The 27,639-nt window shown below is 44.1% G+C and overlaps 2 protein-coding genes across 3 annotated transcripts; one reads left to right on the forward strand and one right to left on the reverse strand.

The window, feature by feature from the left end:
* Positions 1–37: 37 nt before the first annotated feature.
* On the reverse strand, positions 38–22,564 carry antxr1d (ANTXR cell adhesion molecule 1d). 2 transcript variants are annotated; one of them, XM_070915797.1, is made up of 18 exons: positions 22,233–22,564; positions 17,016–17,087; positions 16,860–16,931; positions 16,405–16,486; positions 15,961–15,991; positions 15,813–15,886; positions 15,152–15,220; positions 14,981–15,061; positions 14,807–14,867; positions 10,745–10,843; positions 10,220–10,289; positions 6,705–6,783; positions 6,331–6,426; positions 6,200–6,238; positions 5,973–6,071; positions 5,678–5,842; positions 5,471–5,551; positions 38–1,276 (listed from the first exon to the last, which is right to left on the reverse strand). In XM_070915797.1, the coding sequence occupies exons 1-18, from the start codon at positions 22,394–22,396 to the stop codon at positions 989–991; spliced, it is 1,722 nt and encodes a 573-aa protein (XP_070771898.1). In that variant the 5' UTR covers positions 22,397–22,564; the 3' UTR covers positions 38–988. The 2 variants fall into 2 exon arrangements, with proteins under 2 accessions (XP_070771898.1, XP_070771899.1); XM_070915798.1 differs by lacking the exon at positions 38–1,276 and adding an exon at positions 4,625–4,815.
* Positions 22,565–23,988: 1,424 nt separating this feature from the next.
* On the forward strand, positions 23,989–27,408 carry znf488 (zinc finger protein 488). The gene is given in 5 exon segments (XM_070916647.1): positions 23,989–24,117; positions 24,119–24,258; positions 25,286–25,505; positions 25,839–26,067; positions 26,312–27,408. Coding segments are annotated over 5 exon segments (1,743 nt in total). The 5' UTR covers positions 23,989–24,060.
* Positions 27,409–27,639: the final 231 nt, after the last annotated feature.

A 27,639-nucleotide genomic window follows, 5' to 3' on the forward strand; every position in this document is an offset into this window, starting at 1 on the left:
TTAATAACTACGAAAGAAATCACTGCCAGGCAGCACATAAAAAAACCCATTTGTTTATTGAAGACAGACACAAAAGGTTGTTAGTAAAGAAATAATGCAAATGATCATTTCAGTCATTAAATGCTGTATACAGGAGGAACCCTGAAGATGCTCATTTTCAATGCAATCTTTCACTTGAAGGTGCTAATAAGACCACAAATACATCAGATGCCACGCCACAATGCTTCCTTATATCCGCCTCCATATTCCCCTCCCTCAAAGACTTAAAAACCCAGAAACCCACCTGATACTAAATAGAAAACAGATGCAGACAGGGCTTGTGTTATAATAAATAAAATATGGAGAAACTGCCCTGCAGTTGCAATAAGATCACTGAACTTTTACACTAAATTTTAACTAGGATGTAGAAAGTTTCTTTGGTTGAAAAGGTAAAATGATGAACCAGTCTGATTTGCAAGAGCGTGTACATTTAAAAACCAAAGCCAACATAGTCTACATTGCTGTCATCTTTCACTACATGCTGTATTTTTCACCACATCCTTGCTCGACATTATTATTCTCTTCCAGCCAGTAAACAGGTCTTTACACCGTCATCATTCATTCACAAACTGTCACAATCTAACTTTCAACAACACATGAATCCTCTTTGTTGAGTCTCCAGAAAGGATTGCACTTACTCTTACCCCTCAAGTCAACATGACATCTAATACTGTACATACAGGCTTAATCAAGTAACTACATGCTTGTTTTTTCTATAATGTGTATGCGTTTTTATAAAAATGATATCTTAGATGAAACTCAGTAGCTGATTTTGATAAATATTTTTTTGCTGTCCAGCAACAAAGCACAGAGCTTAAAGTCAGAGCTCCTGCCTTTTTAGATTTTACGCCTCTCTGCTGTCTCAGTCTTTGGGGTGAAAGGAGGACATGGGTGTTTTTATGAAATGAGCTGATGTCTCAGTTGTTTATTGGAGGCCCTCTCTTCATCATCAGAGCCTGGGTGGAGGTCGAGATGGCGGGGGTCCTGGGGGTGCACGAGTGGGGGGTGGACCTGGAGGGGGTTGGACCATGGAAGGGGGTAGGCGGGAGGGTGGCGAAGTGCGGGGCCCTTTCGACGGAGGCTTCGTACGGGGGACAGAGTTGGAAACCAGAGGTTGCTGTTCGGCGGGCGGAGGAGAGGGAGGAGGAGGCGAGGGAGAGTGATGTGTGCGAGGAGGAGCCTGGTTGTTTGGGGTGGACTCCCCGTCTTTGACACGTTGAAAACTAATACAGCGACCCTGCAAGACACACAGGCAGACGAAGGTTAAACCACAACCATCATCATTTCAATGCGGAACACAGATTAAAATGCAGCGCGTCTTTGTGCAAAATTAATGAGCTCCTGAGATCCAGCAGCCAAAGTGGTTTGTGGTGGTTTGTCTTTGCCCAGCTCAGCTGACAGAGGCATGTGTGTTTGAGGCCCCGGAGGGCACACAGAGCTGCTTCTGTCTTCTGTCCACACCTGCACCACAATAGCTGTGATGCTCGCAAAAACAGGCACTGACAAAGTTATCACACGCACGCTTTTGCAGTCTGCAGCTTTCCCCATTTCCCCCTCCTCTTCTCTCGGAGCCTCGGCTGTGACTCGGCCTCTCTTGAAGCAGAACACAGAGTGGTTTATGTCTCTTATGTGCTCGACTTGTTGGAATGTAAAGGGGGGATTTCAATGTCCCCACAATAGTTAACAGAAGCCCCTTAGCGTTTAACATAATTTACAAGTCGCGGAGAATGGAACGCTTCTCTTATTGTTCTCATTGATGGTTTTCTTCCCTGGTCCCTGCGTAGCATCCTTCTGCATCCTTCACACACACACACACACACACACACACACACACACACACACACACACACACACACACACACACACACACACACACACACACACACACACACACACACACTCTTGTCTTGCTCAGTCAGTGTGTTGAGGGATGGAGAGTACGCCTCTGTGTCACAGACCCTTGGTGGTCTGATTATAACACCTTATTAAACAGAGAGGCCCTAAAGTCACACAGGGGCCAATAAGAGGACCCCAGCAGCAGTAGCTTTGTGACTGAGGGGGCCATTGTGTGCTAGTGTGTGTGTGTGTGTATGTGTGTGTGTGTGTGTGTATATGAGGGGTGCGTAATTGATTGGGGGCAGCCCTGTTGGGGGGGGCGTGACTACTTGGGTCTGGTCGGTGAAAAGGCCAGTTTGTGAGCAGCAGAGCAGCAGCACAACACCAGAGACAGCATATGGACACAATGAGAACACAGCTCATGAATATGAGTGTGTTTGTGTGTGTGTGTGACTGTAAGCCTGCCTCCACCAGAACATATGGCCTGAATGAAACCTCGGCCTCATGAATAACAGAAACAGAGGGAGAGAAAGGTTAGGGGGCTGACTGCAAGAGAGCACCATGAGAGTCTTGAAAAAAGAGCAGCAGAAAAGCGTCGAAAAGAGGACACTTTTCCACTTTTTAAGTAGATGATATGCACATAGATGAGTTGTGTGAGAGGTCAGCAATGTGCCACTTGTGATGGTCAGTCTCCCTGCGCGCCCCTTTGGCTGTAATGTCTGTCGCTGCTTTGCTTCCCCTCCCGGCGATTGTTTACTTCAAGCCCTCAACTCCTTTTTAGGAGAAAAACAAAACCCAAAAACACCTCCAGCACCCTCCTCACACCGCTCCTCTGTCTGGCCTCCGTTTCTCCTTCGCAGCCCCAAGACTTTGCCCTCACAAACACACACATGAAGCAGATACTTTGTGGCCGTTTACGGGGAACTGATGCGCGTGCACGTTTGTCACCATTATAGTAAAGAAAACGGGAGAAAGACAAGAGCTGAGACACACATCTGACCTGACAGCTCTGCCTGTCACCTCGCATGACATTACAGCGATCCACTCACATCAGGAAAATGCTCCATGTGTACTCATGAGAGTTAACACACTTCAGAGACTACATATGCTGCTCTGAAACATGGAATACTTAGATGATGTCAGGACAACAGATTTGAAATGGAGTACTTAAGGGTCAGTTTACCAAAATTACAAAGACATATTTTATCACTTACATCTGGTGGTATCTACTGAGGTTTTTAGACATCAGTTTCTAAGATTTCGTCCTCCATACTGTCACAATGGAGGTAAAGGGAGTTCTATTTGTGGTGCTCCGTGCATTTAAAATCCACATCTACAAAGTGTGCCCGCTTTGGAATCACTGCTCTAGACAACGAGGACCTCGCTGTCAACAGTTTTCACTGGAACTATTCTCTATGGAAGAAATCGTCCCTATGAAAACTGTTGACAGCATTTCCTGTGGATTATCCAGTTACTTGAAACAGATGTGGCTGATAAATAAATCTTTTTTTTTTTTCATTTAAAAATCTCAGTTCCATGGCAACTGAGCAAACTCCGTCTGTTAATGAAAACCATGTGATGCTAAATTGTGTTAACTAAATTGTCAATGCTTTGAGCACCACAAACAAAATGCCATTCACGTCCATCATACTGTGGTGGTGGCAGAAATTTGAGACACCTCATAACCTTAGTTAAACTAAAACTGTCTACATGGATAGATACCACCAGAGGTAAGTGAGAAAATAGTTTATAATTTGGGTGAACTGGTCCTTTAATGGGGGAAAACAGAAGAACAGAGGAGGGTGAAGAAGGGGAGGTGCTGCTGTGCTCATTTGTGCCGCCTGTGTGTGTGTGAGGACGGAGGGATGGTGGCCGCCCTCTGGTCTGGTCTGTGCTGTGTGACGGGGCCATCAGTGCCATCAGCTCCGGAGACAAAAGAAGGGAATCTCTTCTGTCACAATATGGCTCGTGGCCTTTCAACTCCCCATCTGTTTGTGTGACGCTCACTCGGGAGAGCTGACACACACGTTGCAGTGACACACGCATGCACGCACGCACACACTGTACAGGGAGAGATCAAACGCAAACAGGGAGTGTGGCAGAAACTGGCAGCCCGCTGATGGCCGTTTGCAGAGGCAGTGAAGTAGGAGTAATGTGGGGAGAAAGCAGGATGAGCTCCTCCTGATCTGCTGGTTAACAATCTGCATTGAGAAGTCTGATCCGGCCTCATTATCGCTGTGCTTTTTGCCACCTTGTTGGGCTTTTTGTAATCCCACTCTGCAGTTTGTCATCCAGAGATGTTTGACATTACTACTGCGAGGAATTCCCTCTGAGAATTTAGATCTGTGCCCGGCTTTTGTCAACAAGGGAAATCATTGTCGTCTTTCATGTCCGATATGGCCATTAGCACCTACTCTGAACAACTATCTCCCTCGCAACAAAAAGTGGATTTTTTCCCCCTCATTTCTTTTCACGTGAGAAGTAGAGTTTTATTTTCCTGAGTTAATGGCTCGTGAAGGGAGTTGTGGGGGTCATTGTTGAGCGGCTCTGTGAACCACAGAAAGTGGCTGACAAAGACTTGAGAAACTTCTGTCCTGACAGAGATGAATTGTTGTGCTTGGAAAAAAAGAAGTCCAAGATGGAAAGAAGGATTAAAACCATTGGTGATGACCACATTTATAGACTTCAGATACAGTAGACACACTCACTCACACTCATACTGTTACATAGTAAAGATGAATCACGCCATTCAAAGAACAAATCAATACATTTCACAGCGATATGGCCTCAGCTACGAGAGGCGACAATGAAACCATTTACAACGGAGCAGATGTTTTACCATGACAACCAGTATGATGATGAAAACACGTCTGTGGGGTTATGGGGAGCCATACACAGGGTCAAGGTTAGATAACAGGGGCCGCTCTGCTCTCTCTTGTTCTGTCACACACACACACAGTGATGTCATGATTTAGGACTTTCTTCAGGAGCAGCAGGAGTGATATAACTCAGGAAACCAAGCAAATAAATCCCAGGCTGACACAGTAGCTGTTTTTACCTTAATTATCACTTGAAGGTAGAGAGTGAGTGTGTAACATGCTATTTGGAAACATGATAGAAACCCAGTCATTTTCTGGGAGTCACAGGGAGGCCTCAAAGAAGAGTACAGAGGAGTACAGTACTCCTTGTGCCTGAACAATGGCAGCTTTGACCAAGAGAGTGGTATCAGTAGCTCATTGACTCACTGTGTGTGTGTGTGTCAGTGTGCATGTAGAAAATCAGTACTGAGCTGCTGTGTTTGAAGCTGTACATGTTGCTCACTGACACGTGTTGTCTTTATTCAATGTGACGGACAGAAAAACAGAATGCAGATGCTCAATTGTCCACACGGAAAACACACTCTACCATCCAACTTGCTCATAAAGAGCCTTTAAGTGGTCGTTACCCACAGAGCAAATCCCTAAAATTACACATAATTACCAAATTATAGTTTTGTGTCAGTCATTATGCCCGTTTGAGGTGCATCAGATTTTCTAGTCATGTTTTAGGTGATAGATGAAAATGAAACGTGACTGCAGTTGAGAGGCAGGCTCACCTGGTCTCCGGGATGTGGTCTCATCAGAGAAACCTGGTCGTAACCTCTCCTGAACAGCGCCCACAGAGCATCCAGCTTCCCCTGGAGGAACCAGAAAGAAAAAAGAATGATGCAAAAAAACATATTTCAAAGGGAGATTTTTGAAATAAAAACATAACCTTAAATATATGTATTTAACCTCTAAAGGCAGTTACATAAAAGACTGACCTTGATGGGTGTGTACCACCTCCTCTGCTGTGGGGGGCGGCGGGGGGGTTTTCGAGGCTTGGGCTCATACGGTTCAAATTCCTGCTCTGGCATCTTTACAACTGCATTCTTAGGTTTGTCCAGCTTAGCACCTTCCTCAGTGGACCCCTTCTCCCCCCATCGCACCTAGGAAAGCCTCATTATAATTATTATCGAAAAATATTCTTTTGAGCGTTGACAATGTGTGTGTGTGTGTGTGTGCGTGTGTGTGTGTGTGTGTGTGTGTGTGTGTGTGTGTGTGTGTGTGTGTGCATACCTCCATGCGTTTGATGCCACCCACTCCTCTTCCTCCATAGTAGGATGCATCCACTGTGGGCCACCTCTTCTTGGGCATCCCATCTTCATCATCTGAGTCCTTAGAGCGATTCAATCACATGACACAGCTCATATTCTCCAAAACATACTACTATTAATATAAACACCAATACTTCCAAAACTTCCATATCAATAACAACACTTTCAATGAGAGAAAAAAAGCCTTACTGGTTCTGTGGGAGGAGGTGGTGGAGGTTCTTTGATCACCTGAAGATTGAAAAAAAGTAAACAAAATTATTTCAGTCATAATCAACAAATGATCACAATGTCAAAATACTGATGTCGAAGTTCAAACTTACCACAGTGCAGCAGAGAGGCCAGAACCACCACATCAGCAGCAGAGCCAACAGCAGGAACACCACCAACAACGATATTAGCACGATGGTGCCGTCGAACTACACACAAAACACAGAATGGCAGGATTAATATTGAATTGAACTACAAGACAGGAGACGAGAAAAAGGTGAAAATGAAAAGCAAGAGTACTCACAGCCTCCTCTGATGACAGACACAACAGAGGAGACCTCAGAGAGGAAGGACAGAAGAAGAGGACTAGAGAACCAAGAGAAAATAAGGTTGAAAGAAAGTTTATTCAAATAAGGCAGCATGCCAGAGGGAAATATCAGCATGTGTTGTTGTGATAGTGCAGATTAGACACACAGGATGTACTCACACATTCAGTAGTAGTGATGTGAACAGAGCTGGTGATGTAGGAGAGGCCCTCATTCATGCTCACCTGCAGGTAGATCACCCTGCAAAACACAAACTTGTGACCCGTCTGTTCGTCTGACACAGAAATGCACACAGTTGAGTGCACATCTGCTTGTGTGCACACATTCACAGTCTGGTTTTGGCTACTGTAGAAGCTCGCCCGAGGTGTCAAATACATTCCTCCATCTACTTTGTTCATACTTGCTGCCTTATAAGCACACAAACATGCTGATATAGACACAAAGTCTTTAAAGAGGTCAGCGCGTTCTCCACCCACAGAAGGAATCTCCTCTGTTTGGATCTGACCCAGACCTCTAATGTGGAAACCACAGACAGCTAAGTGACTTCTTATTCTCCAGTATTCAGTGCTGATATCTGCCGCTGTAACTACACGACGACAGGCAGGGCAAGAGACAAGAGGCGGGAGAAAACATATAGTTTTGGGTTGGGAAGATGACAGGATAGCGGTGTCGATGGAAGCGAAGCCTGTGCAGGATTGAGGTAGCGAAAAGGACAGCGGAACATTTAGCTGACAGGTTATTCATAAAGATCTAAAGACATATGAACAAAAACTAGACATGTTGGCCAACTAGGCGGGCGAGGGTGGAAACGCAGACAGCTGGATTGTAGTTATAGGTTTTGAAAAGAATGGAGAAAGGCTTCTTGTGCTGTTCTTATGGTTTGGGGGGTGGGGGTGGGGGGCAGAGACAAGCAGGGTATTGAGCTCTGGGTTTGGGTTTGAGGAGGGGGCGACAAGGGGGAGGTCACTGCAGGGTGGGAGAGAGGAGAGGAAACAGAGAGTGGGGGATGGTAGGAGGAGGGCCTTTCCTGTTCTACATCCCTTCAGCACTGTCCCTCCCTTCTGAGACCCCCTCTTCACTTCCTCAATCACTGACTCTGTTTTCGCCTCCTCACCCCCTCCTGTATCCTCTGTAGCTCGTCTCATAACTCATGCTGACACTGACTTCAGAGTTGGAAATTGGCGGTGCAGGTGGCACTCATCTTTTCTTCTACTCTCCCCCCCAATCACGCTTCCCCATCATATGGTCAGCCCTCCTTTCAGGCAGGCAGGGGACACGGTGCTATCAGCTCCTCTCTGACAGAGAGATCTCAGCCCCTATCAATCATCAATCTGCCCACTATATATGTCTTCGCCCTGTGTGTGTGTGTGTGTGTGTGTGTGTGTGTGTGTGTGTGTGTGTGTGCAGGAGGGGGAGCTGCATCCGGAAGGTTCCCAGTCAACATAGATTTGTGTGACGGCAGCGTCAATGACTTCATTATATGTGATAAGACTCGGGTGGAAGAGGAGGTGAGGGTCTTCTGGGGTTTGGGTGAAGAGGTGACGCTGGAAGCTGGAGTCCCTAAGAGCTCATGTATAGACTTTACAACCCCAAAACAGGAAGCAGTTCACCTATAATGTGATCTGACACGTAAGGGTGATTTTTAGGGCTGCAGCAATGATTTTCATCATTGATTAAGTTTGGGCTATAAAATGAAAATTAAAAAAATTGCCGTATTAGGAAGCCATCTTTATACTATTAGTATAATCTGTCTACTTCCTCATGTGTGGGTGGGTTCAGCTTTCTTTCTAGCTTCATGGCTTGTTATTTTTTACTCTGTATTATTTAAAATATAAGATTTTTTTTACTTAATATTTTTTGTTGCTTTTTTGCTGTTTATTTACTGGTCACTCAATGACTCAGACGGATGCTGTGATAATGGACTTCAACAGTTGAGCTTCAAGCCTCATTCTTGACCTTGAAAACAAAACTTGACAAACAGTTTCAATCAACAGAAAGTCCACTTACTGTTTTGTTTTTTTCTTCTGTTTTCATATTCTTCTTTCGCTTTACAATAAGTGTCCAAAGGTATTCAATTTACAATGACATAATGATCATATCAATCTATCTATAATTTAGTCATCATGATTGTCTATGCTGTAATTTTACTATGTTGGTCTATTCTGTACACACGACACCTGCTGCATGTCTGTCCCTCCTCTGATGCTCTTCCGAAGTTTCTTCCATTTTTTCCCCGTTGGGAGTTTCTCCTCATCTGAATCGAGGGTCTAAGGATGGAGGGGGTCGTCTGCTGTACAGATTATAAAGCCCCTTGAGACAAATTTGTGATATATGAATAAAATTGACTTGACTTGACTTTTTATCAATAAAATATAAATGTAGAACCTGAAGAACTTGGGCGATGAGAAGGAGGATTTTGTTGAGTGCATGAAGGAAATCATTTTGTATCACAAACACCTGTCCAGCCTGCACAGTGGCACTCTGGCTTCACTACATATTTTTCACGTCTATCTGCACGTTTTCGCTTCGCAGCCCCGAACTCATCGGCCAGCTGTTGGCCTCCTCTCTGGGCCCTTCAGCCATTCACAGCTGACTTCCTCTTTAGTAGCACTCAGGGTGTTAAGCAGTGCTGACTCTGCTCTAATGGGCTTCTGTTACATGGAAGGACGCCTCCTTCAGGCACCATTACAGTGTGTAATGATGCTCCCTGTTTTGCTCTGCTCTCAGGAGGAGCAGCCCAACCTGGCAACAACCATTAGACACAAAGGCAAGCAAGGGGCCGGATATTTGCTGGATGTGTGAATTAGGTGAAGTATTGTTGTTTTATTGATTCTTTTCGTCAATCCCCCAAGACTTGTCTGTGAGTTACAATTAAAATTCCATGTGTGAGTGAAAAATATACTGTATGTGGCAGACTCTTAAATCTCCCTGCTGCCACAGTGTGAAAACACAATGTATTTTCTCCTCCATCTCTGAGCAGTACTTCCCCACCAAAGCAATACTTTACACTGGCGGACAAGACAAGCTCAAATCACGCTAGAAATCTGAGTGACAGCAACAAGACAGATGATGACTGCGAGGTGTCTGAGGCCGCAGGCTGGAGTGTATAATTATGCACAGGACTGCAGGCAGCGGGGACGGGAAGGCTGCTGGGCCTCGGTCGTCTCCGAGCTCAGCCCACAGCATCGCTCTGTCTGCCCCACAAGAAACATGTGCTCTGAATCACCCGGAGCAAAGCTGGAAGCCCTCAGAGGAAACTTTACACTGCCCGCCGACTCCACTCACACTTTCGCTCTCCCAAAGTGTCAGACAGAGATTGGGATACATCACACACACGCAAATACACAAACACACATACATGGTTGCGAAGGTCCTCTCCAGCAGGCTCTCATTAAGTCGTGTTCCTGGGCTCTACTCCTGTTGTCCCCTTGTGATTGGTGTCTGGCTTCGTTAGCTGTGACAAACACTGATTGATCACAGACACTCAATGACTTTGGCCCTAATTTGTTCAAGGACAGCAGTCGTCTGTGTCCACGCCAAACTTAGTGTGCAGCTGGCAAATACCTGGGCTCAGAGTGCTACAGCTGAACATGAGGAGTTTAGCAACTGGGGTAGTAGCTGAGACACAGTGTGGGGGTGAAAAGACAGTGAGAGCCAAAAAAGATGAGCAGCTCACCTCCCAACCTCCTCCACGACAGGAGCAGGACAGAGCAGGAAGGTATCTTCTATTCCAGCTGGTCTCTCATCTGCACAGAGAAAAACAACATTGCAGTTTATGTGGTAGAAATGTTAACATCTGCAGCCTAAACACGACTCCCACATTCTTAAATGCACAAACCAAACCAGAATCCCATGATGCATTAATGTGTTACAGAAATTTGCTGCATTAAGGAGCATAGCAAATAAATCAATCCATCAAGATTCAGTGTTTTGTTTTGATGATATTTGTTTGAATGTATTTTCCAGAACAATATATTCTCAAGAGACTAAATATAAGCAGGAAGCCTTGTGTGAAAGTCCCAAACCTGAATAACTGTCAGTGACAGTCACATCTTTTGCCTTGTTGCTTCTGATATTTACTTTAACATGATGTTTTGCTTTATCCTGCCACACTGTGCAAAGCATGTCCTGCTCTTTTGTGTGTGTGTGTGTGTCTGCGAGTGTGCATGGACACACACTTGTGTACACTTGCAGAACTTACCCACAGAGTGTGTATCATTCAGTTTGAAGCTGCAGAGGACCTGGTCAGTGTTTCTGGCATGAAGAAACCCATTGCCTCTCACCACCACTTGGAAACTCTCTGAGACGAAAACAAAAAGAAATCAGAAATGAATAACAATTGTTAGACACACGTTTCCAGCTGTATGTGAGAGGCGAAGAAGATCAAAATTGGTCTCCTATTTTAGTTCGAAGCAGAGGAAAATTTCCAGTGTACCATTATGGTGAGTGCTGACGGGCATTCCCTGCCTCTGATGTGCTCAACTTAAGCAGTAGAAACTTGTGCATGCCTCATTACTGCTTGTTTATATCTGTGTGCTTGTGCGTGTATGTGTGGAAAGGCCATAATAAGCTCCAATGGTGCTAATGCTAAAAGTGCTGCTATTCACAAATATGTGCTGTGCAGTAGCCAGAAGGCGTGTGCGCATGTATGTGTGTGTGTGTCTTTGACCTTTAGTTTCCCCCAGGCACTGTTAAAGCGCACTGACAGAGGCTTGCCAGCATATGCTGGAGTGTCTATGTGGCTGCTACCCAGCATATGTTAGAGAGCGGGAAAAAAACACTTGCTTAAAAACATGCCTGCAGGGCTGACAACAGCACAGCACTGTCAAAGTAGGTCTGACCTCACCTATGGCACCATTAGCACACGTGTGTGTGTGAAGGATACGTACATACTGGTGTGCGTGCTGTATGTGTGAACTGCCTTTGAGTTTTTCTGAGGAATGTGTTAGCGTCTGCATGTCTTCAGTATGTGCATGCATGAATGTGTGCAGGCATGTGTTTGAACGTGCATATATGTGTGTGTGTGTGATCTCTGTCCGTTTCCTCTAGCATTATTCTGGGTGATAGAAGTGAACATTAGCCACACCTTTAACATTTAAAGCTCCAGCGTGAAGATCACTGGATAAAAACATCACAGGGTGTGGTTGTATATGTGACTGTGTTTCCTTAAAGGTCAGACAAGCTGCTTTGAAAAGCCATAAATACAGATACACAAACAGAGGCAGAGCTGACTTCACATTTGTCTGCACTTCTGCAGATTTGCAGTTGGAGCAGATCCAGGAGGAAACGTAGTGATGCACAAGACAGCTGGAAAATGAAATTGAACTCTCACAGAACAGGAATAAGTTGACATACATCATATATGTATTAAACATATTTCTAAACACATTGCACCTTAGTGGGAACAGACTGTGTCTATCTGCATGTGTGCATGCTTATTTACAGATCTTCAATGACTTGCAACTTGTCAGTGCTGCTCATGTCATTTCCTCAGCTAGACTTTGGATTCTACATGTGCATACACACACACACACACACACACACACACACACACAAACACACATATGCCACCCGATTAACCACACACCTTGTTACAGACAGCCTAATCATTTACTGTTCACCACGCCCCATGTCTTCTCCCTCCTCCTGCCCTAATTTTACTGTAAAACACAACCACAACAATCAGAGTAATAAATTACAACTATATAATATAATATCAGATCGCTTGGATGTTATTAATTTTCACATAAACAGATGGTTTATGTGGTTTATACTGGTTTGCAGCCACAACAGTGTGCAACTAAATTAGAGGTCTTAGCACTAATTATTTCTCATGCTCAGTGCCTTGGCTGCTTTAGCAGTCACCCCCCTTTCATACAATATTACCATCAAATAGCATGAGCTGCACTGTGACAGGGCGCATGTGCACACACACAAAAACACATAACTTGTAAATGGTACATGGTAGATATTACTCTGTTTGTCTAATGCTGATACTGATTATTATCCTGATCTTTTAAAAGTAGAAAATGAAACAGAAAATTACCTAAAACGTTTTCTTTGCTTTATTCATCAGCAATTAAGTACATTGCATCATAACTACATGTAACAGTTTAACATCTAGCAGAGAAGGATCTTATTCATTCAAATACTAAATCCTGAGTCATGAATATTTCCAAACCAAAATGTTTGCTAAAAATAAACATTGTCAAATACCCTGTATCAGTGTGTCTTGTTGGTTTCCACAGATGTTTTATCCATCTAATCTTAATAACTGAGTGATGGGCATAAACTGAAAAAGTCTCAATCTGAACATCTTCTACACACACCCTGACACACACACACCGAGGCTTGATGGGCTAAAAGGTCAGTGCTGTCAGACACATGGTGGGCAGGGACTGGTGGTGCCCTGCTGACATGTACAACACATATGCTGCTTCCCTCTCCTCTCCGCTTTCTGCCTGCCTCTGTGGCCACATGTCCATTTACATCTACACCTGAACGTCTGACAAGGATTGTATGAATGTGCGTCTGTGTGTGATTGTACACATGTACATGCCATGCGTGTCTTGTGTGTGTGGAGAAAATGGGGGTACAGCTTGTCCGAACAGCGGCTCTTCAATCATGTTAGTGCGACGGGACAGTGAAGGGCAGGGAGGGGCAGAGCAGGACGGGACAACAGGGAGGGAAGGGTCAGGCGTTAATGAAAGCAGCAATCTCTGCTGTCATGTTAGATCTCAGGCCCAACTCTCACTGTCCTCCCAGTGTGTGTGCGTGTGCGTGTGTGCATGTGTGTGTGTAAGGGGGAATCAGTGCTGTCATGTCGGATAGTGTGGCCCAACGTTCACTGTCCAGTCTGATGGCCTGTTTTCAGTCAGCACGGTCTGGTCACTTCACATCAACGTGAGGGACATGTGTGTATGTGTGTGTGTGTGTGTGTGTGTGTGTGTGTGTGTGTGTGTGTGTGCTGAATAAAGCACATCTTGTGTGTGTTGGTGTAAAGCATGTACGGTATGTGACTACATGCAGGCAGAGAGAAAGACAGAGAGCGAGACTGTCACAATACCTATGTAATATGTCAGTATGTACGCATATGTAAATGCATCAGGATGGATGGACGTCGGTAGATGGTTATATTCAAACCTCTGGGGAATCATCTCCACATTCTGGCAGCTCAGAATAAAAGCAAACTCTTGCTAAATTGTGACAAGTGCTTGACAATAACATTATATCACATTATACTGCAAGAATAAGCTTTGAGTAAGGGACAGAAGTGGCGGTTAATTCTCCACAAGACAATTTAAAGCCAATTTTATGCATTGGATGTCTAAAATAAGAGCTGTATATTAGTCATACACACCGTGTCACAATAAAGGCAAACACAGTGCCCTATAAGCATGTGTTCATCACGTTACCACCCTTCAATTAATTAGGCCAGACTCAAGTCTTGCTTAAAGTGGGTCCTTGGTTTCTTAGTTCACTGACCATTAGGCTGCTCATCAATCGAATAATAAATGAGGCTGTTGGAGGATATTTGGGCACATGTCGAATGACACACACTCAGGCTCTGGCAACAGGCCAGACACTGTAATTATCACATGGGGACAACTGTGATTCTTTAGTATTCCTTCCTCATTTTTATCCTCTCAAAGCAACATTTTCATTGCTCTCCTCTCCCCTCTCCATATCCTCTCCCGTCCTTCACATCCCGTAATGGATGCTAATCTCCATTGGTTGTCCTGGTAGCACGGCTGCAAATGCACTCTCCTAAGTGAGTCCTAATAAGGTCATGTCAAAGCTCATCCATCCTGCTAGCTACACATAAAGGCTCTCTCTCACCATCTCTCTTAGCTGTTATCCTGTTTCTTACTTCCTGGAACTGCTGTCCAGAAGCAGAAGAGCTGGACAAGGAAGAGGAGGCGAGGGAGCGGACATGGTTGAAACAGTCCGAATGGTTATTTAGCATATACGATGTGGCAAACTAGGCCAGAGAAGCAGCCATGCTTAAAGATTCACGACTAATTCCTCTGACCAACACCCGTCCCCCCTCCTCTTTTTTGCACACATGCTGTGCTGAAGCGGCTATGCTAATTTCCCCCGGCCGTGAATGACAATACGCTCTCTGTCACTCGGCGGTCATAAGCGTCCATGCGATTACTCAACCTCGTGTTCCACTCCAGAGGCTTTAGATGACTGTCATCTGACACAATCGCACACCGTGACTGCCCAGTGTCTTAACAAGGAAGCTGCTCACACCTCTTACCTCCTGCACACACACTGGACGGCTCTGCCGCTAGAATCTCAATGCAGGACTTCTTGATGATCTGAGGGGAGAAGAAAAAAAACATAAGACTATTTAATAACATAATATGATTTTGTGTGTCTCTCTGTGAGTGGATGTTGGTATGTGTATACATGTGGTGCTTATGTGTCATACCGAGTCAATGATTCCCCTGAGGGCTTGGAAGCCTCCCCACACAGGAAACACATGTTCCACAGTGTCTGCAATCGTTGCAAGCTAGAAAAACATATACAACAGAGAGAAAAAAAAATTACTTTCTTTTCTTTAGTATTTGCAACATCTTCAATATCCTTATGTGGCTCTTACCTGGGTCTGGTTGAATTCTTTGACCCCTACACAGTAAACAATGGCTCCCATAGACCTGGCCCTCTGTGCCTGCAGCAAAAGAACAAATAAACCAAAATTGTTCTGAGCTTGAGGAGACTCTTGTGGAGCCAAATACATCTCCCAAAAAACACATCAGACTGTCTCAGTCCACACAGTAGAACTTTTAAACAGGATACAGACAACACGATGTACATTAGCTCTAACAATGAGCACTTCAAAAATAGTCCCAGAAACTTCCACAGGAAGTATTGAGCTTTTACCACTTGAGTTATGTGATGTCCTGAGATCACCAAAGCAAATTCTTGGGAATAAAGTACTGAATGTTTTAAGTAATGTGAAACAATGAATGAAGCACCAAAGAGGTCAAGTCATTTGTGTCCAACTTGTGGTTGCATCAATCAAAACAGAACTGTGAAATTATCTAATATGTCAAGAGAAGCATTGTAAAAAAAATATGAAAATCACAAAGAGCATCAATAAAACAGAACCGCAATAACAACTTGAACCTAACAAACAGGAATAGAATGGACATAGAGTACAGTACATACAGTAAATACATTTAACTCGCATGCAACCTACAATAACAAGACAATATTTTATCTACCCCCATCAAACACCTCTACTTGATAATACATCTTACCTCTCGCTGAGCTGTGTCAAACTGCCACTCGTTCAGTTCCCCATCAGTCAGAGCGATGATAACACTGGCAGTCCCTGCAGAATACAACACGTTCATGTTCTCTGAAACAATGCACTGTGATGTAATGAGCATATTAGACAGAGCTTACCGTACTTCTCTTGATATATCTGCGCATTAGCCTGCAATCACAAAGAAGGCGTTGGTAAAGATTCTGGACCAGTTCGGTTAATTGAAAAGAAAGTACAGTTTGGTAGTACAGCTGGTGTTTGCTTTGGATTTTCAAACTTGGATGTCATCTGGGAATATTGTTAAATCTTCACCCACCAGAACAAGTTTCTGATTGAATCAAAAAATGAGAACTAGACTTGGAAGTGTGGAATAATTTTACAATACGCATTCAGAAAGCTCTGCAGTTTCAAGAAACAGCACATCATTCATGATCTGAGCCACTCCTCATACTACTCTAATTAGTCCTGGTTCCAGCTGCCAGGCTCAATTAATCAGCAGTGAATATTTTCCAGAATAAAACCTTACAGATAGTGTGATTTAGGCTGGTTTTACTAATGTGTTGGGTCCTCTGCCTCATCCTTACCATCTCCAGGCCTAAGTTCATAAATGTGTCTCCTCCAGGGATAACCCTTCTCAGAGCCATTAAGCCTCCAGTGATGGCCTCCCTGTGGGGTAAACAGACAAACAGCCTGATAAAATACACTGGAAGAAAGCTGCTCTTGGGGAAAGAGATTAAGAAATACTCCCAATACAACAGAGAGTTTGAGTTGGCAAGTAATTGTGTGGTTCACGTAGTATCCAAGGTTAGTCCTCAACCAAATCCATCCTCTGTAGACTGAAAACACTGCTTTGTATTAAAGTTGTCTAAAGCTGGATAACATTTGTATGCAAATTAGTTGCAAGAAAATCTGTTGAGAAAATCTTTGGTTTCCAGAGGTTTGGAAAACCAAAGATAAACACACAAGAGAGGTAACATGTGTTACAGGGAGGGAAAGATCTGGGCAGAAGTAACAGTGACAGTTCAGGCGTGGGTCTTACCTGTTCTCTGTCAGTTTCATGATGATGTTTCCTCGTGTGGAGAAGACAATGAAGGACATTCGCAGCATGGGGCTGCAAACAGTTATTTTACATTACTGACAACACTGACAAAATCAGAAAACAACCAAACTCTTGAATGATTAATCCTGCTTCTACCTGATAAACTTCTCTGCCAGCTGCTCCACAAAGGAGTAAATCTCTATCCAATGATGCTTCACACTTCCAGATCTGAAAAACAACAAGAACGCAACCATATAAGGGGAAAAAAATGTGAAATTACCACAGATGACTAATTATCACCAGCAACAGCCAATACAATTTATTTGAATTAACTGCAGGATTACTAGGAAACATGGTCACCTCTCCCAGCAAGTTTGGATACGTTAAAAACAAAGCTGACTTTCCACGCTGGCGGTGTGGCTCTTGGGATGTAATGCTGGTCTGTCAGACAGTCAGTCCACCACTTTGGTCCAGCCAAGAAATTTGGTACATTCATGTTCAGGTTCATGTTCATGCACAGGGGTCATTTTAACAACTTCGATAATCCCTAAACTTTTCATAGTACTATTATCAGGTCAAAATTCAGAATTCTGACCTCCAAAACTGATGACATTCCCATCAGCCTCAACTGGACTTTGTATGTAGTGCTAATTAGCTATTGTTTGCATGTAATACACTAAAATTGTGAACATGGTGAACATAATACCATGCCTAACATCAGCATGTTAATAGCATTAGCTTCTTTCCATTCAATTGTCTAGCGAATTTTAGGCAAACTGCTGAAATGTCGCAAAAAAGAAATGTGAATTGGGCACATTTCCATCACCTGGTTTGGAGCGAATAAGCTAGGCGCGTTGCAAAGTGTAGTTATGTCAAAAGTTGGCGGTATAGCCTGCGTTTTACGCATGGCTGTAATCCGCAAGTAAACAGAATAGAGGCTCCGAACCAGAAACAAAACATCATCAAGTTTCATCATCAGAGACGGTTTTATCTTCGATCAAACCCATTTACGGGAGAAAAATGGAGAGAGGTCCTCAGAAATTACTTTCTATTGGACAAGTTTTAATTGTTCTTTCATGTCAGCTTGTGTTGGCCATGTTTCGCTCTGTCCGGAGACAAATCAATGAGGAACGGTTCAGCAGAAACAACTGATCAGTCAGGTGAGTTCAACTTAGCCGGCAAAGGTGTTTCCATCAGTTTCCACATCCAATGTAGCTCATCAACTATTTTTTGACAAAGGCAAAAACCACCTGCGTAGAGCTTTTCTAATGCATTGCTTCAAGATTTTGAGCATTCCTGTGTGCACTAACAGACGCAGAGGTGCTAGCATGGCTGTAGACATAACCATGGCTAAAACTTCCATTCCTTAATGAAAATATTTAACCATGCCCTAGCTTTAGAAAACAAAAGCAAAACCTAAAACAAATCGGTAGGAGCTGCACAATTCACTAATAATTCATAAAAATACAAATCCTTAATTAAATAATGGGGCCATCAGTTTAGGATGTGATTCAAAGGCAGCCATGAGCTGTTTAAGGAACAACCGCAACGGTTCATCTCCCCCACATTCGAGGACATTCCTCTGGCCACTCAGTCACATACCATTACTTTGGACAGTAACCTGTCAGCGGTGAGAGATGCTGGTTTGCCTGCTACATACTGCTGTGTCCATGACAGTCTCCTTAATGAAGCCCAGTCCCAGGGGGCTGCTAATGGGGGCTAATTGCTGCTGGGCCAGAGGGTTGAGGTTAGACAGGGACAGATGTAGCAGTCTGCCTCTAGCAGGGACCATGTAGCAGGCAGCTGGCCTGTGTGTCCGTGTGCGTGTATAGTATCTATGTTTATGAGTGTGCATGTGTGTGTGTGTATGTGGCTGTGAGGGGGAACAGATGGTCCCAGTGAGCACAGCAAGTCTAACAACAGGTTGGGGGTCCACAGAGTGAAAAGGCTGTGACATGAACAACAGTGGGACGCAGCAGTAACATTCAGCAGGGGGTAAATGTGAGTGTGAGTGTCTAGTTAAGGACGCAACATCAAACAGCTTCTACACCAAACTCAGCAAGGGGCAGGGCCATGCGTATGTGTGTGTAGCAGGGTCATAAACACAGTGAAAGTCTGAGCTGGTTAGATTCATGATGGCTCCTTTGTACCTCTCCTTTAACCAGTCGCTTCCTGCTCCACTTATCCTTTTCCCTGGAAGTGAGGGTATGATAAAAGCCCTGATCCAGGAGGAGTCTCCTCGGGGAACAAGTTTCTCACAAAAAAATCTTAATCTTATCTCCATTTTAAAATTCACAGAGTTTACTGAGACAGGTACACAATGAAAGCTCAGTTTCAATCCAGTGTGCCGGAGAGAACTCGTGACTGAGGAGGAATTCACCTTAATAGCATTATTTATTATTTCTACGTGCGGAAATGACAGAAAATTGAAGGCGGAAGTTTTGATTATTGATTAATTCAAGTCAATCATCTGCCAGTTCCGGCTTCTCAAATTTGCAGTTTTTCTCCATTTAATAAGGTTTATGACTGTTGTTCAGCTAAAACAAGTACTTTGGAGACATTTCCATGGGCTCTGGGCATTTTTCGTTATTTTCTGAAATATTTTTGGAATAAAATTTTATGAAAATAATTAGAGAAAATTGATCACTAATAAAAATAATCCCTCTAGACACAGGATGAGTGAATTTAGTTGCTTTTAAATACTGCATGCATTGGGCAACTTCTAATTCTCAGAAAATCTACTATAAAGTCACTTCATGTACTGTTAACACACTGTATGTTTACTATTTTCATTAGATGGCAATAGATCTAAATCACTGCCATCATCCAACCAATTCAGCAACTAATCTTCACTTCTGTACCTACACTCCTAAGTTTGGATAATATTAGGGCAGGATCTCCGCAATATTTGCCCCCCAGAAAGCACTCGGATCAGTGAAAACAAATCTCCGTTCAGAGCCCAGCCATAAAACACAACACCTATTATTCTATTTGTGGGCAACCAGATAGAGAGGAAAAATGCAGCCCGGTATTTGGTGTGGGTCAGACATGGAGAGCAGGAATGCAGGGAGCTGATGGTGCTTTAATTTTTCTTATGTTCATTCTGTGTGCTGAGATGCGTCCAGCAAAGCAAACACACACACACATTCTCTACTCAGCATGCCTCAAAACCTTCTGGACAGTGAAGCCAAACATGGGAGTAAGACAAATAGTGCAGAGGTGAAGAACATCCCTAATGCATGATTTTGCTCAGTTCTCCATCACTGAAACATTAGATCAGGTCACTGTGTGGCATTTAAGGAAAAAGAACTGCCAACAAGTCGGTGCCATTTCGGGGAAAAAAGAGCAGAAGCTTCCCGAAGGCTTGCTGAAACACGCAGGTCCACACAGTCAGACAAACAGAGGCGTACCAGAGGCTTGGCCATGCGTGACGTGCCACGCTCCCCAGGCGCCTCTTAAACTTTTTGAAGCAAAGGGTAAAGACTGAAGAGCGGCTGACAGATGTTGCTGCGGACATCTGAAAGATCATGAAATGTGCTGAATCCAAAGTGAAATGTCACTCAATGTGTATCCACCTCATAAGGTGGTGCACATGGGGCAGCTGAGGACATCCAGCGAGCCTTTTTAAAAGCATTACCTCACCGTATTCCCAAATGTTATAAACAGATACCACAGTGTTTAACAGCTTCACCGCAAAATCACTGCACTCATTCTTTTCAACACATAACCTATTTTTTTGACATGATAACCTGTTATTCTTCTACAAAAATAGGGCAACTACTTCAACAACACCTTGTTTTTTTCTGTCTCTCTCTCTTTCTGCTCACTTCATGTTTTGACATGTCTGATTGTTCACTGTCCACATGCTTAATTTCACCTTGCAATTCGAGCCAATATACGACAAAAATGTCAATTACAAAGTCTGCAGAGAGATCACACATGGAATTGCTTACACAATCCACAAAGATGGCAAAAACAAACCTGAAAAATCTTACTATCATGAGATTTATTTAAGTCATAAGTATGTTTGTCTATGCTGTGAGGTGGTCGAATGTGCATTCCTCTTGGCTTATGGTAACACTCAAAGGTCTATTGAGATTCAGGCAATAAAAGTGTTAAAAATGGCATAAAGATATTCACTGATCTGGGGTTAGTCTGAGAGTTGGTATTAATGTTAGGATTAGGCCGTAAGTAATCGCAAGGTCTCAGATTCAAATCAGGCTGGGGACTTTTGTTGGTCATCCTAGCTTCCTTGTGCCTCATTTCCTGTCAATCCTCTGCTGACTCCCATCAAATGAAGACACAAACAAGGCCAAGAAATAGTTGTAAAAAGAAACACGGTAGGTTTAGGAGAAGGTTGGGGTTACATTTCTAAAGATGCAGCAGCACCACTTTTATATACAGCATAGTTTATGAGGGGTTTTTAATTGTATCTGTAAAATAAGTTTTCTGGAAGGTAAGTGGTTGAAATCCTGGTGAATTCAAGAGCCCGTGAGTTAAGCTGGGTACAAGGGATTTTTCATAACCTGGCAACCCAAATGTTCTTACACGGCTTATTACTGATCTGTAAAGCATTAAATAACTTATTAACCATAACGTCATAAGTTACAACTTACAAGCACCTTTATAAAACATGCCTTAGAAAGTGGCACCAATGTTTTTTTCTGGTGTTAATGTTCAATAAAAATATCAACCTAATCAGATTTGGTGTTCAGAGATCTAACTCCCTGCAGGAAAACAATAAAGAATGGCTGCTGCTTGCAGTCGCTGCATGGCCGGCGCAGGATACAATCGGCTCTCAGTAGATGGAGAGAAGAATAGTTTAAAGGCTCGCCGGCCTCGTCGCACCGCTGTGGGGCAGCAGCTGCAGCTGTGTCCGCAGGCGTCATCAGCCTGAAACTCTATCCACCCTGCTCGCCCTGCCCACATCCCGTGGGTGAAGCTCAGTCTGCTTTCCTCTCCACTTTGAACCGGGCAACAAAAAAAAAAAAAGTGAAATACAAGAAAAGCATGCCCAAATGTCCGAAATACTTTTCTCAATCCAAATGCAACGCCGTGTACCTGGGAGAAAAGACGCGTACAGATAAACAATGAGGGTTAAAATGGTCGTGGACGTGTTCTCCGTGTACTCACTCCATTAAACAAGAACCCGCTATCTGATTCAGGACGGAGTTTGTGACACACAAAGCAAATTGATGAAGGCATTTACAACCTCAGGCTTGTAGGTTACTTTTCTTTAGCACCGTTACAACAACAGAAACGTGGAGGCTGAATGTGACTGATGCGCTCCGCGTTCCCAAACAACTGGGCGGTTGCATGGCAATGCGCAGCGATGAGAAAGTAACAAAGCCATAAATAATATCGGACACTCACTTGTCCAGGACAAAATAGAGGTCGAAGGCGCCCTGACAGGACCTCTCCTCCTCCTCCTCCTCCTCCTGTTGCTCTCCCTGCAGCTCTCCTTTCACAGAGACACCGAGGAAGAAAATTCCCAGCAAAGCCAAGGCGAGCAACATGCGAGTCTGTGTCCTCGCCATCTTTCCCGGTTACTGTTGACTGCTCCAACGCTGTGACAACTGAAGATCTTCACATTTTCTCTCTATTGTCTGCTTCTGAATCGACAGTGTGCATCAAAGGCTTTGTTTGTCGGTGTTCTGTCCCGTTAGGTTGAGTGCATTCAGCCTGCAGGAGTCTTGTTCAGTTTAAGCCGGGCTCTCCAAGTCTTCTGTTTCAGCTGAGGAGAGAGAAAAAAAACTGCACTGAAGCAGGACAGGATGGAGGAGAGGAGCGACACCCGAGGAGAGATACAAAACTCCACTTTTACACAGGAAAAAAAAAAAAAGCCCAACGAAAAGTAGTGAGCAGATAAATCTACTGTCTAACAACAGGCTGTGTCCTGAAATAAGTCTGCCTTGTTTGTTCACATGTAGGCCTATCACACATGATTAATTGTAATGATGTTCACGTCCTTTGATGCAACGTTTCTCCTCTATATATATATATTTTTTTTTTTATTATTATTTTTTTTGCATTATAAGATTATTTAGAATTTGTAAAATCAAATGTCCTATTCAGTAAATCCATCTTTTGCACCGTGTTTTGAATAATCAATAAGTTGATCATTTTTTGTGCCTCGGAATTTGTGTTCTTAAAAAACTTCCATCCACTGTCTCAGGCATTTCGCCATCCATTCTCCATTATGGGCCTGAATGCAAATCGACCCATGAAAGGATGTGATGCTGAGACGTTTTCAAAGTCCTCCTGAGATTTTCATCAAACTCCCCAGCACAGAATAATGTGATAAGCTACTAAAATCCGAGGAAATGTTATCTAACATTGAACAGAATATGTTCAGCCTATAGTGTAGCTGTACTTTAACCAGACGGCTGGAGGCTTTTATGTGTTCCCGCTTTCTCATTATAGAAAGTTGGCTCGATAACCACCAGGACATTTCCCCAAACCAAAGCTTATGATGCAGAATAATCCATTAAATGCTCATTAGACAGAAACATTTAGTTTATGAATAATGCATTTGCCCGGTGGCAAACCCAGACCACCCTGCATCATATCATGTACTGGTGGCCAATTTTGCAATTCTCCATCGCCCACATTAGCCAGGACAATTTCCACCACTTGTGTAATTCTCGTGTATCTGGACTTATTGTTCCCAGAAACGGGACCAAAAACTGTCTCTGAATCCCACATAGCGTGTACAGACCATATAGTCTGAATGTCTGTTGCGCAAAGTACAATTAGTGGAGTGACTTTCATTTCCAACCCATGACAGACAATAAGATGTCAGCAGAGCTCCATGTTCTTTATTGCAGGCTGGCAGAGGCGTGTGTGGGGTCTTGTTCCGCAGGCCGTGCTCCTCTAAGCTCTTGCTTTTATAGACTGACGGACTCAAATTGTACAATTTAAACGTTTCACGTTGTCTAAAAGGTGAAAATGTTACTTTTGTTCATACGTGGTGCGCGGTATGGCCACGTCAGTCAGCTGCATGCTGTACTACTGGACGAACATCCACATTACAAACACCCCATAATGAGCATTAAGCCAAATGATCACTGTCTTTCCTGACTCGCGCCCATCTCCCTCTTCTGCTTTGACAGGACTGTAAATCAGGAAAGGGAGGATTTGCCAGGGGACTCAATTCTAGGCGTGTGCGCGCGTGTGTGTGAGCGCGCACGTGTTTACATCAATGCGCCACGCTCCAGCGCGCTCTCTGAAGGGGATAAGTGGGAGTGGGAGAGGAGAGGGGGCGACAGTACGGAGGAAGATTCAGCCGGATAAGTAACTACTCGTCGCCAAGAAACGAGAGGGCATCGTTACCGAGGTCCTCTGCACCTGCTGCAACCTGCGGCCACACGGCACAAGCATCCTGCTCGATGTCCGGCGGGTGAGTCCACATGCAGCGCGAATAATGCACTTCTGCTCTGTTTTCTTCACCGGGATACGCGGTTGTTTTTCTCTCAAACGTCATTATTATTTTACTAAGAGGACTGGCATTCTCAGGTTGGCACCAGATCATTCTGTTACGATGCTTCGCGAGCAACTGTCAACATTTGTAAAGATAAAACCCTTCAGATCCGATACTTTTTATTGGCGGAGAAATCAACAGCCACGTCATCTCTCTATCTGTAGCATTAATAATGTTCATAAACATACTGAAGTTATCCTGCGCACGGAGGAGGCAGTTGGGCGCTACGGCAGATGGGGAGACAAAAGGAGAAACCGACTGAAAAACTGAGACAAAGGACGTTAGAAATCATTTTGCCTCGACACCGGCTGCGCCTGCTTCACAGCTGGGACGCGTAATTTTAGCTGAAAACCTATAAAATACTGTGGCACAAATTATTTTTTTCAATATTGCGTTCAAGACGATGCAGGATGGGTTTAGAGCTCCTGAATCCAAATCGGCTAACGACACGCCAGACCACTAAAACCTTTATTTCAAAGAGCCAAATTATTCACTCTATATTTTACTAAAACAAATAATAAAAATGTGTATTAGTTCAGAATCAGAATCAGGATTATTGCCAGGTTTTCACATACAAGGAATTTGCTTTGATATATTGGTGCATAACAATAAACATAGTAAGTAGAAAATATAAAGAAAGACAAAGCAAGTCAAGCAGCATAAATATAAAATATAAAATTGAAAAAACTATTGTAAAAAAAAAAATCATTTTTTAAATGAAAAAGCTGTGCAGGGATGTGCAAAATATTGACCAGGCAATGTGGAAAAGTTCACAGTATAAAGTATAGGCTACAGAATATTTGGATAATAGTTACAGTCTAATTCTATTAAAGATTAAGATGGCCTCGTCGTTTTACCTTCAATTTGATATAATATAACTCTAAACCGTTTAAAACCTATACTGTTTACCTGCTCTTTAACTAATAACCGTTGTATTTCATTACAGTTTAACGATGGATCACTCTCTCCTGCCTCGGTCCATCTGGACCGGTGACAGTAAATTCCTCCAGCATCCAGCGGATCTCTACACCAGTGTGGTCGTTACGCGCAGCATCCCTGCAGGCACGTGCTTTGGTCCATGTGTGCTCCAAAACACTTTCTACGACACCATCGCCTTCATAGCGCAGAAATCCTGCGACAAGAGAGCGAAGTCCTACGTGTTCAGGGTGAGTTGTGCAACATGGACATTTGAACTTGAAAGACATGGCATCTCGACACAGCTTTAGTTACCCGGGCTGAGCCAGAGGCCTGGTGACTGCACGACCATTGTGTTTTGGACACCATTTGTTTTATTCGTTATTTTTATTTACACATTTTCGGTACCTTATTCTTTATTTTATGTGACTATATGTTTAAGCTGCTGTCTTGGGTCGGCTGTTATATCAAAGACAAAAAACGTGGATTAAATAATTAAAAAGATTAAAAGAGCCACCATTAACAACTCAACTTTTGGTTATTTTCGGGTGTTCGAGTAAAATGTCGATGACTCCTGTCAACAGGTGGACCCCGAGGCCATGCGTAACTCTGCGCTGGTGCTGTCCTGGCTGCGGCTCGTTCAGGCTGCGCGCAATGGAGAGGAGCAGAACACAGAGGCCTTCCTGAAAGCGGGTCAGCTGTATGTGCGGACCATCCGGGACATCCGGGAGGAGGAAGAGCTGCTGGTGTGGTACGACCAGGAGCTGTCTCACCTACTGGGCTTCGCGGACACGACCAGAGGGTCGAGTGAAGGTGAGGCAGAGCTCTGTAATGCGGAGTGCGAGGTCGGGATGCTGGCAGGGCTTCTGTGCCGCTACACACGGGCTTTAATTCTAAAACCCCTCTACGGCATCTTCTATTCAATTGTAATTAAACTTCTGCGAGGACGTACAATCAAATGAAATTGTATTTCACTCCAAAATACACATGTATATGTTGTGTAGGGATGCATCTGTACATAGTAGTCACACCGTGTGTGTTTTTTTGTCTCTTTCAGAGTTCAGATGTGGAAGATGTAACCAGGTCTTCAAGAATGAGAATCCTTTCCTGGCTCACTGCAGATTCCTGTGCACTCAGGTAAAGAGTGACACCTGGAGCCGCGAGGTCTACGAGCACAAGCATGTGGAATTTAAGAGGCAACATCGAGTGACAGATTTCCACAACATCGCCAGAGATTTGGAGCACAAAAAATCCGGCAGCAACGAAGACGCAGAGATTTTCCCCAAGAGAAGGAAATACGAGGAAACTCTTTACCCCAAAGGGCGGAAAACGGTCCTGTTAGAAAAGACGAATATTTCAAACGATGACAATATTACACAGCTGAGTAAGGGCTACGACCAGGCAGCAGGAGACGCGTCTTCCTCTGCGGGGAAACAACTGAAAGCTGATAAGATCAAACCGGATCATTTGGGATGTAAGAATGACGCTTTTGCTCAAGCTGGGGAAGCCAAAGGGACCTTTACGCACGACCGAGCGATGGACGCACGGTCGGAGACAGGTGAGAGCTCTGGTGTGCGCTCAAGCAGCAGCAGCGCATTTTCTTTGGTCCTTTCCAAGAGTCGGGGCGAGCAGAAAAGCGCTTTCTGTAAGCCGAGTAAATTAACGTCTCCTACTGACCCCCAGGCGCATCTCAGCAGCGCTTCAACAGCCCCCTCTAGCCGCCTAGAGGAGATGACTGATGCCTTTCCCTCCACGACTGTCATGGGATACAACAATCTGATGGCCTCCTCCATCCTGAGCGGTGACTTACAGACTGTGCCCTCCCCGGTTGCAATAAACAATGCTTTCCATTACGCACCGGAGCACTGGTCCAGGAACATTGGCGTGCAGCTGCAGACAACATCTTCCCTCACGATCCTTCCGCCAACTTTCACCTCGTTCGGCGTGTCGGTGCAGAACTGGTGCGCCAAATGCAACCTGTCCTTCCGCATGACCTCCGACCTCGTTTTCCACATGCGCTCTCACCACAAGAAGGAGTTCGCGGCGGAGTCCCAGGTGAGGAGGAGGAGGGAGGAGAAACTCACCTGCCCGATCTGCCACGAATACTTCCGAGAGCGGCACCACCTGTCCAGACACATGACCTCTCATAACTGAGACAAGAAGGGACAAAAAAAACGAACTATTTATTTCCTAAACGATGCTCATATTTAACAGATTCACGCGAGACTTTGATGTAACAGTGAATGTAGGTAGCTGTAATGAAAATAGCAGAAACGGACACACATGGCCACCACAGCCTGTCCACTAGATGACGATAGAGGTGCGTGTAAGCTGATCTCACTGCAGTTTGTTGTCTGTCCTTTAGCCCTGTGTGTTAGGTTGATG

This window comes from Enoplosus armatus, chromosome 12, assembly GCF_043641665.1.
Source record: "Enoplosus armatus isolate fEnoArm2 chromosome 12, fEnoArm2.hap1, whole genome shotgun sequence".
Lineage (NCBI taxonomy): Eukaryota > Metazoa > Chordata > Actinopteri > Centrarchiformes > Enoplosidae > Enoplosus > Enoplosus armatus.

Coding starts and splice junctions, on each gene's coding strand:
- antxr1d (XM_070915797.1), bottom strand. CDS start 22,396: ATGGCGAGGACACAGACTCGCATGTTGCTCGCCTTGGCTTTGCTGGGA. Junction 15,992..16,404: donor TGAACTTAGGCCTGGAGATG/GTAAGGATGAGG, acceptor TTGTGATTGCAG/GCTAATGCGCAGATATATCA. Junction 15,887..15,960: donor GATATATCAAGAGAAGTACG/GTAAGCTCTGTC, acceptor TGTATTCTGCAG/GGACTGCCAGTGTTATCATC.